Raw genomic sequence first — 11897 nt, forward strand, 5'->3', positions numbered from 1 at the left:
ATCAGTTTCCTGGAGCCCTAACCACAGCCTCAAGAGCTCTCCCTTAGGGGTGCCTGGGTAGCGCAGTCGTTAAGCGTCTGCCTTCAGTTCAGGGCATGATCCCGGCATTCCGGGATCGAGTCCCACATCGGGCTTCTCCACTGGGAGCCTGCTTCTTCCTCTCTCACTCCCCTGCTGTGTTCCCTCTCTCGCTGGCTGTCTCTCTGTCACATAAATTTTAAAAAAAAATTTTTAAAAATTTAAAATAAAGAGCTCTCCCTTAGACATCAGTAGCTGGATGGAGGGAAAAAAACAAAAACGAAAACCTGGGAAGCAAGTGAAAGATTATTAAACATAATGAGCATGTGGTCTCTTTTTTGGGTGATGAAAATGGTCTAGAATTAGATAGCGGTGATGAACGCAAAACACTGCATATAACAAAAGCCAATGAATTGTACACCTCAAAATGTTTGAAATGCTGAATTGTTATCTGAATTTTACCTTAAAAAAACACATTCAAAATCTGGAAGGATGCATCACCAGCAGACCTGTACTAACTATAAGCAAGGCCCTAAAACCCTTCAATTCGATGAAGGCTGAGAGGTGAGGAAGCTGCAGAAGAAAAGCTGGAGGCTAGCAGAGGTTGGCACAGGAGGTTTAAGGAAAGAAGCCGTCTCCATAACATCAAAGTACAAGGTGAAGCGGCAAGTGCTGACGAGCAGCTGCTGCCAGTTATCCAGACCTAGGGGCGCCTGGGTGGCTCAGTCAGTTAAGAGGCTGCCTTCGGCTCAGGTCATTTAGTTATTTGAGAGAGAGATAGCGAGAGAGAGCACAAGCAGGGAGGAGACGGAGAAGCAGGCTCCCTGCTGAGCAGGGAGCCCCATGTGGGGCTTGATCCCAGGACCCTGAGATCACGACCTGAGCCAGAAGGCAGATGCTTAACTGACTGAGCCATCCAGGTGCCCCCCAGCACATCTATTTGGAATATGGTGTACTGAATGTTTTAAGCCCACTGTTGAGACCTACTTCTCAGAGAAGAAGATTCCTTTCAAAAGCTCTGATGGAGATGTCCAATGAGATTGACGATGTTTTCATGCCTGCTAACACAACATACAGTCTGCAGCCCATGGATCAAGGAGTAATTCTGGCTTTCAAGTCTTATTACTTGAGTAACATATTTTGTAAGGCTCCCATAGATAGCGATTCCTCTGATGGATCTCAGCCAAGTCAATTGAAAATCTTTTGGAATGGAATCACCATGCTAGATGCCATCAAGAACATTCATGGGGCGCCTGGGTGGCTCAGTTGGTTAAGTGTCTGCCTTTTGCACAGGTCGTGATCCCGGAGTCCTGGGATCGAGTCCCATGTCGGCCTCGCTGCTCAGTGGGGAGCCTGCTTCTCCCTCTCCCTCTACTTCTCCCTCCCTACTTGTGCTCTCGCTTTGTCAAATAAATAAAATCTTAAAAAAAAAATTAAAAAAAAAGAATATTCGTGATTCATGGGAAGAGGCCAAAGTGTCAACATGAACAGGAGTTTGGGAGAAGTTGATTCCAACTCTCAAGGAAGACTTTGAGGGGTTCAAGACGTCAGTGGAGGCGGTCACTGCAGATGCGGGGGAAAGAGCGAGAGCACGAGAATAAGAAGTGGAGCCTGAGGATGGGATTCAATTGCTACCACCTCACGATAAAACCTTGTCAGATGAGTAGCTGCTTCTCACAGATGAACAAAGAAAGTGGTTTCTTGAGATGGAATCTACTTCTGGCGAAGACGCTGTGAAGACTATTGAAACGACAGCAAAGAATTTAGATTATATTCAACCTCGTTGGTAAAGCAGTAGCAGGGTTTGAGGGACTGACTCCAACTGTGAAAGCAGCTCTGCTGTGGGGAAAATGCTGCTGAGCGGCATCACATGCCACAGAGAGATCACTCACAAAAGGAAGGGTCAATCAATGCACCAAACTTCACTGTTGTCTTATTTTAAGACATTGCCACAATGCGGGCACCTGGGTGGCTCAGTTGGCTGGGCATCTGACTCTTGGTTTTGGCTCAGGCCATGATCCCAGGGTCCTGGGATTGAGCCCCACGTCGGGCTCCCTGCTCCGTGCGGAGTCTGTGTCTCCCTCTGCCCCTCCCCCACTTATGCTCACTCGCTCTCTTCCTCCCTAATAAATATCTTTTAAAAAAAATTTTCAAGGGCAACCTTCTCTGGGCCCCTCCCTCTTCGGGAGCTTTGTACCATCACCTATCACCTTTGTACTATCACCTCAATAAACCTTGCTTTGCTGCTACAAAAAAATATATAAATAAAATAAAAAATAAATAAAAAAATAAATAAAAATTTTCAAAACTACAGGTAAATAAATGGAAAAGGACAGCAATACTTCTGTACCCAATCACAGTAAATGGTCTACACCTGGTAAGAGAAACTGGTAGAAGAAATTGGGGCTGGAAGTTTCAAAGAAGGCGGACAGGTCAGGGCCCCTTTCAGGGCATTTCTTGTAGAGACAAACAGTGGGGACAGCAGGACACAGCAGAGGTGCAGGAACAGCCCTGCTGAAAAGAAGCAGTCTCGGGTTGGGAAGTGAGGAAAGGCATGGCATAAAGATATGCCAAGACTGGTCTGAGCTGGGAAGTGTCTCGGCCCTTGGAAACTTCAATTACCCTGGAGATAGCTTCACCCCTACCTTTAGAGGCTGTGGGAGGAAAAAAAAACCCCAAGTCGGAAGAGCAAGACAGTGAGACGCATCCTTTACCTAGGCCTCTCCCTAATCTGAATGGTTATTTCCTGAATCTCTCCTTCACCCTACCTAAGCCAGAAACACAGGGAGCCAGAAAGCCGACGGGTTCCAAGAGTTGGGAAGGACGTGACATTTGTAATTTTTATCCATCTCTTTCTGGCCCAGACTTTACCCTCCACTCCGCCCCAAGCTGGCGAACTGGCTTCTGCTCCTTTTGTGGCTCCTGCTTCTTCCTGCTGCATACACCCGTCACCTTCAAAATTGATCCTAGACAAAGGGTCTGGAAGGGGAGAATGTTTTCGTGTCTTCTGTGGGGAAGGCAGGAGAAAAGCGACGGGTGATGGTTTCTTTGAACCTGAAGAGTTAAAAGTTCTTCTTCTAAGAATATAGCAGGTGGAAGGCTGGGGTAGTTAGACAGATTGGCATGTCAGATCCACACTGGCAACTTTTAATTTAATTAAACACGTTGAATTTAACACCAAACACATTCATTATCTAGAGAGTACTGCGTCCTAACCCTACCTCAACTGCAGGAATTAGGTTCAGTCTGGTGTCTAGCAGGTGATCACGGGAAAGAAACGAGGATGGGAGTTATCTGGTGCCTTTTAAAAACGGTGCAACACCCCCACCCATCAAGCCACAAAGCTCCCCATCCAGTGCTGTGACCCATCTCTAGCAGAAAGCCAAAAGGGGTCCAAGGTGCCTTCTATATGTCGCTCACTTCTCCCATTTGGTAAGGGGCGCAACTAACCCAAAGAAATGGATCCTAGAAGAAGAGGGGTAAATCCCCGGAGAGCTACTGAGGCATACTGCTAAAACTGGGAGAAGCAAGGAGTGATTGCAGAGGAGTCCAATGCCGTTGCCTGAACTTCCTGAACCCCAGGCCTCTACTGCTTCTGTCTGGTAAGAGGAGTTTCTGGGTCCTGTGTGACCCACTGAACTCTGACTTAAATTCCCCACCTAAAAACGGTCTACCCCTTCCCCGAAACTTCTGGCTCTTTAGTCGCTCTCATCTTCATCCTCAATCTGGAACCGTTTCTTCTTTTGGATTTCTGGAGCTCTGGACTCTGGGGCTATGGGAAGGACAGGGGTGAGAAGAGAGAGTATCTAAATATGTTAAGGGGGAAGGAGGGGAGTAGCACTGATCTTCAGGACTGAGGAGAAGAGTGCTAGAGGTCAGAAGAAAAAGCAGATCCCAGTCAGACTCCTTACCTTTGCTCCTGCCCTCGTCTTCCTCCTGTTCCTCATCGCTGTCTAGCAGTTGTCGCTTCCTGGGTGCCATTTTTAGCTGTTCTTTCTCACCAGCAGCCCCCTCCTCTGAAATGACCATAAGAGGCATGGAATTAGGGAACCAGGCCCTCATCAGCCCTCTCCAACAACATGGCTGGCCCACAGTAAATACCCAATAGGTGAGTGGTCTTACCCTCTGGGGACACCAGGCCAGCTTTCTCTTTTTGCGCTAACACGAGGGCCCTCCGGGCCTGTGAGCGGTGCTCCTTTTTGTGCTCCTCTTCAGGGCCCTGCTCTCCGGGGACTTTGGGTTCTGGTCCTGGCTGAAGTTCTTCCTCTGGCTGACTCAAGGAAGCTGCCACCCTCCGGAGCTGGGTAGGACTCAGCTTGGCTGGAATTCTCCAGAAGGTTTCCTACAGGAGCAAAGAAGTTGAAAATGGGAGTAATAAGAAAGGAGCGGCTCTAGTTCACCAGGTCTTGATATTATTCACTGAATGAATATGATCTGACATTGGTGAAGATCCACGCCTGTAAATTCTACTTGTTGCTTATTTATCCAACATATGTACAATGTCCAGCACAGTGCCTGATACATCAGTAAAATCAGTTGTTAATTAAATAAATCAGTGAATGGATACTGGGGATCTAAAGGTGAATCAGATATGATCCCTGGTTTCAAGAAACCCACAGTCTAGTGGAAGAAAGAACACACTGTACCATCACAGGATTGGGGTTACATCAAAGGAATAAGCAAACCCCAGCTACCAAAGTTACTACTTTCCCTTCAGGGGTTGAAGGAGTGATAGGGACTGCTTCTCCGGGGAGGGGACAACTGAATTGACTCTTGAAGGCTGAGTGGAGGTTCATCAGGAAGATGGGTGATAGGTGAGTGTCACCTTGTATGTGTGGCTGGAGCCATCCAGTGGAGGGACTGGCACGATCAGCTGTTGGCAAGTATGGAAAGTAGTCCAGGATGATGATGGTGAAACGGAAGTGTGTGGGTGGCATGGCCGTGAGGCTGCAACAGCTGGCCAAGGCCAGGCATGCCACTCAGACGCTGTGGACTCTGTCCCACCAACAGTGGGGAACCGGCCGGTGCTCTCGACAGGGGAGTGATAAAATCAAAACTCTACTTTAGAAAGATAACTTGGGGGGCAGCACAGAAAGTGAAACTAGGGACGAGGAGATCAGAAAAGATGAAAAGGACGGCTGCTGCCGGAGACTCGGTCAGAGCTAACCAGAAAGGAGGTCAGAGATGGCAACTGCAAGGAGGAGGAAGAGATGTATTGTACAACACGCCGCCATAGTGAAAGTGGAACTGGTGTATTTACCTGCCCAGAGGCAGGAGGCCGAACCCCTAGCTTGCGCAATAGCTGTTGGAACTGCTCATTTTCCATCGCTTCCTCATTTTCTTCCGTCAGCGGCACCAAAGGCACTGGCTGGGAGCAGCCTAGGACAGGGTCAGTGGTCATGTGGTGAAGATCGGAAGCCAGAATGGGTTGTCCATCCCGCGCCCAGGTCTCCGGCAGCCTCCGGTACCCCAGTCCCGAAAACCGTCATTTATCCCCTCACCATCCTCTTCTCGATCGTCCGCTACTCGCATCAGGCAGCTCTGGAGCCACAGAAGGGGAGCAGAGAAGCCTACAGGAAGGAGAGAAACTTATCATTGGCTCAGACTGCCAATCCCTCCACCTGAGACATCTCTCCCAGCCCGAGGCCTCACCTTCCTGAGACAGGCTTTGCCCAAGGGTCTCCGCTGAAAGGACTGGGCTACGCTCGGCTTTATCTGCTTCCGAGTCCTCCTCTTTCTCTTCGTCCTCATCACTCTCTTCCTCTGGCAGGTTTTCTTCTTCTTCCAGATCTTCCTGGCAAAAATCTTTTCGGGACTCCTCTCCCTTAGGCTAAAATTCAGTGGGGTGCGAAATGAAAAAAGGGGACAAGATGAGGAACGGAGCGGAATTTTCTGGTTCCTGACCACCCCTGGAAACCGGGGTGGGGGGGGACTAGCCAGAAGAGCCTAAGGCAGGAACCATCTGGGTGAGCTACCTGTGAGCAGCACTCTGGGGGTGGGGGGGCAGCCTGAAGAGCCAGGAAAAGACTGTTACCGAGCTTGAGGGTGCTAACTTCTTGCGGCGTTTCTTATAGAGCTCCCGCCGCTCAGCCACCAGTCCCAGAGCCAGCAGCTTGTCCACTATGCGGGCCCGTGAGCGCCTGGCTGTGATATTCTTCATGATATGACCCAGCACATCTACGGAGAGCAGAAGTGTAAATACTAGAGCAAGAGGGGGAAGGGAGTATTGAAGGAGACCAGAGGCCTTTGGAAAGGTGCTAATTCAGTTCACTCACAAATGACACCACAAATATAGTAAAGGGAAAAAAGGGATGGAATAAGGCTTCCTTGGGAACAGGAGGCAGGGGCAAGACACGGACAGCTCGGCTCTCATCTCAGAGGCTCGGAAGCCCTGCCGTCGTTTACCGTCGGAGTCCTGGAACTCCTCAAAAAGCCGCTGCAGCTCTAGCTCCTGGTCTTCCGTCCACAGCACAATATGGGTTCCTTTCCTGCGTGAGGAGGTGTCAGTGGAAGAGGGGCCCAGGGACGAAACGGAGGACTCCCCATCTCAATGCCCTCCAGAGCATGTGCCTCTACCTTTGGAACTCCTTGACACTGTCAGCCAGTCCCAGCCGTACCAGCTGGTGGATGACCTGCTTGCGTGTTCGAGGGGTTTTCAGGTGGGCCAAGATGACGTCCACCACATCCTGACCTGAGGGGGAGTGAGGCAGTAAGGAGGGTCCTGGAGCTCAGGTTGCCCACGTCAGAAATCTTCAGATCTCAAGGACTCATACCTTCCACATCCTTATGGGCAAGGTACAATTCCTGAAGCTGGGCCTCCTCCTCTGGGGTCCATATAGGGGGTTTGCGACTGGAAGATCTAAATGGGGAAAGGAGAAATGGAGTATGTAGGATGTTGGCTCCAAAAGAGGAGACCAAAGGCCCTTTCTGGTCAGCTCTAAAAGGAAGAAGGGCAATGTGGGTAACTCAGAGGAGCCAGCTAGCAGAGGCCTACGGTGTGCTTCCTTTCCCTTATTCTCCTACCATTTACGAACCCAAAAGTCAAACGAAGAGACTTTCCGGGTTGGGCCCTATTGAAGCTGATGCTGCAGGGGCTGAGCAGGTCATGGGAAAAGCAGGTTATGAGCTACAAGGAAAGAGGGCGAACATTTCCATGCATCCTCAGTTTCCCAGCACATTTTGGGAAAGGGCACATACGGACTCTCTCCAAGGGGCTACCCTACTGCCAACTGACCGCCCCCTACAAAGGCGGATGAAGGAAGGAAGCCAGGGTAGACAGGAGACTTAGGATCCAGTCCCACTTCCTCTCTTGGGTGATCTCAGGGACCTTGGGGGCTTGTTTTCTCACCTATTAAAGGGGAAGACCAGCTGATCCGCAAGCTCTGCCAGCTTTGACACTGTGTGACCGCGTCACCCACTCCTGCCCATCCTTCCCCATCTTCAAGCTCACCCGCCGTCCAGAGAGCCATAGCCCTCGGCCATCTCTCGAACCACAGCTGTGTTCTTCCAGAACAGCAGCTCCACAAAGGCTTTCTGGTTGACTGCAGCCAACGCGAAGAACTTGCCCAGGATGTACTTGGCAAAAGTCACCAGCTCCTGTGGGAGAGGGAGTCTGTGAGTCCTGGTGTGAGACCTCTGGCCTAAATGTACGCATAAACCAGGCCCTCTAGGTGCTTTCTCTCTACCTGTTCCCAGCTGCCCCTCCTCACTCGGACTCTCACCCAGCCGCCTCCAGCTCCCTCAGCCTACCTGCCTGCTTCCTCCCCGTTCTGCCATCTCTCGGCCCTTGGCACCACTTGGCACCCTTTATCGCCTGTAGACTGTCCTTTGTGACCCTAGCACTCCCCTAAGCCTCCCGATCCCCGTTGCTTGGTGCGTCCTCACTGTGTAGGCCCCCGCGGCCGGGTCACTAAGCAGACGGTTGAAGAGGCAGAAGAGGGAGAGCTGGAAGAGCAGGGCGTCCATTTTGAGGTCATGGGCCAAGCGGTGCAGCATCTTGACAATGCAGTGGTTTGTGTGGGCGCCGTTCTGTCGGTAGCCCCGCAGCAGCAGCACGTAGGCTCGCACCACAGTGGAGCTTGCGAAACTGCACCGAGACGGGGAGGGAGAGAGGCTGTCCGCAGAAGAAAGCCGCCGCTCACCCTCCCAGCGCTCCAGGCTCCACCCTGGGCCCAACTCCGTCTGCTCGGCCTCACCGTTTCAGGTAGTCCAGAAAATTAAATTCCTTCTCGGACACCCGGACCGCTTGCACCTCCTCCTCCTCTTCCTCCTCCTCCTCCTCCTCTGGCCCTCGGTCCTCTGGCCCCTGCTGCCCTACAGAAAACGTGAGGATTACTGGGTCCCTGCGACGCCGGTTCTAGAGAAGAGCTGGAAGGAGGGGGACGCGAAGGGACCGCAGACTCACGGGGAAGCGGGGCACAGAGGATTTGTTTCAGCAGCTGGAGCTCTTCCTCTGCGGAAATGTCTTGAGAGCCAAACACATCTCCTTCTGGCCACACCTCCCTGAAGCACAGACAGAAAGAAGACCTTAACCAGGGGGGATCGGAGTTATAATTTGGGGTGGGTGGATGAATTTACACTCATCTCTCATCTGTCAGCCAGGAAGAGAATGCCAACTGTTACCTCAAAGATGAAACAAAGACTCTAGGGAAATCTTCCCTCATCAGCCACACTGCAACGAATACCGTAAGAACAAAACGCAAACAATCTAAATGTCTCACACTTGGTTGAACAAATGTACATTTCACATTGCCATTAACAATTATGGCAATATATCTCACGAGAAACGATGCTCGTGATATACTGAGAAGTAAAAAAATACCATAAAACACGATGCACAAGACTTCAGTTTTGTACAAGCAGCTGTATGTGTCTATACATAACACGGAGGGAAAAAGAAAGACGACTCATTGAAATGTTAAAGATGATTACCTTCAGCCAGTAGAATTATCTGTATTTTCCCCCAGTTGACAGTGCTTTCTGATATTTCTCAAAAATAAAATAAAAACAAAACAACAAAACCCCCAATAAGCCAATCGAAACTCCCCAGGACTTGGTGCTCAGTACAGAGCCCCTGTGCTTCTCAAGGGACTCCTCTCTTTGGAAGACAAAGAACCTTGGACCACAGCGAAAGCCTCCCTCTACCCCCAAAAGCCCAGGAGCTGGATCCAGGAGGATGGGTGGGCAGAGCTCTTACCGGGCAGACCTAAGGAGGGTCAGGGCCTGCGGGGCCTGGCCAGCCAGGAGACAGTCTTGGATCTGCACCATGGCTTCTGCCCGCTGCTCTTCCACTGGCACCTCTGAGGCCGCGTCAAAGGGAACCACGGAGTCCAAACTGAGCTCCGGATCCTAGAACGGGATTAAGGCTATGGGAACAGAGGAGGGAAACCCAGACAGCCTACCAGCATACTACCCTCGGGGAAGGTAGGGTTTCTGCAACTACCTACCTGGGCACAGCACTGGAGCTGCTCAGCCAGGGATGGCCACACAGCCTCCAGCTCCCCTGCACTAGAGGGGACATTACCAGGAGCTACAGGCCAATCTAGGACCTTCTTTTTCTTCTTTCTCTTCTTTCGTTTGTTCTATGGAGAAAGAACTGTTGTTAGGATGGCTGGAAAGCTAAGAGGACGTTTTCCCATCAGTGTCTTCTCTATTTATTCATTCAGTAGAGGTCTGAATTAATTAATCTGATAGTCACGGAGTGACCACTGTGTGCTCTTCATAAGTAATAGGGAAGCGAGGGTGAGCGGTGTATTTCTTCTAGAAGCACACAGTCCAGTGGAGGAGACTGGTGAGTAGACAGGTAAAGTATATTCCAGTATGGATAAGACCTAGAATATGGCTGGGCATAAAACACCACGGCAAAACACAGGAATAGTGCTTGACTTATTTCTTGGGGTCTGAGATTTCCCAAAAGCAGTGATATCTTAAGCAAAAGTTTACAGAATGAACAGATTTGCTATGAGGATACGAAATTCTATATGAAAAGGCTTTATAAAGTGCAAAGCACTATGTAAACATAACCTGTATTTTTTTCTCCTGAAAAGCAGGAAAAGGAGAGTCAGCACCGCACCCCGGCTCCCCCAAATCAGGCCTGTGAACCAGTTGGGGGCACAGGCAAACAGGATGGACTAGTGGGCCCTTGAGGTACACACTCTATCCGGGAAACTCCTACCACACTGGAGGTTAGAGCCCAGCAGATCTGGATTTGAGTATTGACATGAGCCACTAGCGAGACCTCGAGTTGCTTCACCACTGTGCACGTGTCCTAGGCCACTCGGGGATGACACGAAAACCCTAGCACAGTCGGACAAGGTAAACACTCAATAAACAACAGCACCTCGTATTTCTGATGACACAATAGAGCCCTGAACGTAAAAATATCTTTTCGCAAGGTCTCACTGCTACTACTGGCCCTTTTAAGTCCAGTTCTGGCCAAATTTTAAGCCATAGCAAACAGAATTACAGGAAGATTTTTACAAAGCAGAGTGCCTGTGTCTGCAGGATACAAACTGAGATTTTCTTTTTGTCTTAGACTTTATCACTTTATTTTTTTTTCCTCATGAGAAGTATACTCTTTAATCCCCATTCTTTATTTCCCCCATCCCCCCACCCACCTCCTCCCTGGTGACCATCAGTTTGTTCTCTATGGTTAAGAGTCTGATTCTTAGTTTGTCTCTCTCTTTTATCTCCATTTGCACATTTATTTCTTAAATTCCACGTATGAGTGAGATCATATGGTATCTGTCTTTCTCTGCTGACTTATTTCACTTAGGATTATACTCTCTAGCCCCATTCATGTTGTTGCAAATGGCGACTTCATGCTTTTTTATGGCTGAAAAGTATTCCCACGTGTATATGTATACGTTTATGTTTATGTCTATGTATACGTATATATTAAGCGACTGCCTTCGGCTCAGGTCATGATCCTAGGGTCCTGGGATCGAGACCCACATGGGCTCTCTGCTCAGCGGGGACCCTGTTTCTCCCTCTCCCTCTGCCTGCGGCTTCCCCTGCTTATGCTGGCTCTCTCTGTCAAATAAATAAATAAGATCTTAAAAAAAAAAAATATAGGGATGCCTGGGTGGCTCAGTCGGTTAAGCGGCTGCCTTCCACTCAGGTCATGATCTCAGGGTTCTGGGATAGAACCCCACATCGGGCTCCTTGCTCAGCGGGGAGCCTGCTTCTCCCTCTTTCTCCCTGCTGCCCCCCTGCTTGTGCTCCTTTGCACACGTGCATGCTCTCTCTCGCTCTCTGTCAAATATATAAATAGAAAATCTTAAGGAAAAAAAAAAGTCACATGCTCCACTGACTAAACCAGGCAGGTGCCCCTTGTCCAAGACTTTATTTTTTATTTCATTTCAGGCTTATATTACAATCCTATCTTTAGGGATCTGGGGTCTGACATGAGCCGCTTGAGTTATTCTAACAGTTACGAATATAGGATGAGATTCTTGACCTCCTGGCCTTTTTTTTTTTTTAAAGATTTTATTTATTTATTTGACAGAGAGAGAGGGAGAGAGCAGAACAGGGGGAGAGGGAAAAGCAGGATTCCCTGCTGAGCAGGGAGCCTGACACAGGGCTTGATCCCAAGACCCTGGGATCATGACCTGAGCTGAAGGGAGGCGCCAAACTGACTGAGACACCCAGGTGCCCCTAGACCTCCTGGCTTTTAACTTAGGGCTCCTTCCATCTCACTACAATGCTTCTGAAGTATAACAAGGAAGGATCACAGCATAATTACTAAACTCTGAAATTATGAATCCCCAGAGTTTATATGCTTTGCACATAATAGGTGTTTCGTAAATGTTTCCTTTTTTTTTTTTTTTTAAGTACCCCTTAATCTCTCCAAGAGATTCTTCTTTTTTTTTTTTTTTAAA

At 49.4% G+C, this 11897-nt stretch overlaps 1 protein-coding gene across 1 annotated transcript in view; it reads right to left on the reverse strand.

The window, feature by feature from the left end:
• Positions 1 to 2839: 2839 nt before the first annotated feature.
• Positions 2840 to 11897, reverse strand: part of TIMELESS (timeless circadian regulator) — a 28136-nt gene continuing 19078 nt past the window's right edge. Inside the window, 17 exon segments of the mRNA XM_034643661.1 lie at positions 2840 to 3790; positions 3930 to 4034; positions 4141 to 4360; positions 5279 to 5397; positions 5520 to 5588; positions 5671 to 5848; positions 6053 to 6195; positions 6424 to 6506; positions 6595 to 6709; positions 6792 to 6877; positions 7469 to 7614; positions 7903 to 8104; positions 8214 to 8331; positions 8423 to 8520; positions 9215 to 9366; positions 9465 to 9599; positions 10193 to 10196. Coding sequence (XP_034499552.1) covers positions 3717 to 3790; positions 3930 to 4034; positions 4141 to 4360; positions 5279 to 5397; positions 5520 to 5588; positions 5671 to 5848; positions 6053 to 6195; positions 6424 to 6506; positions 6595 to 6709; positions 6792 to 6877; positions 7469 to 7614; positions 7903 to 8104; positions 8214 to 8331; positions 8423 to 8520; positions 9215 to 9366; positions 9465 to 9599; positions 10193 to 10196 — 2047 coding nt within the window. The 3' untranslated portion in view covers positions 2840 to 3716.

Source organism: Ailuropoda melanoleuca, chromosome 15 (genome assembly GCF_002007445.2).
Source record: "Ailuropoda melanoleuca isolate Jingjing chromosome 15, ASM200744v2, whole genome shotgun sequence".
NCBI classification, from domain to species: Eukaryota; Metazoa; Chordata; class Mammalia; order Carnivora; family Ursidae; genus Ailuropoda; species Ailuropoda melanoleuca.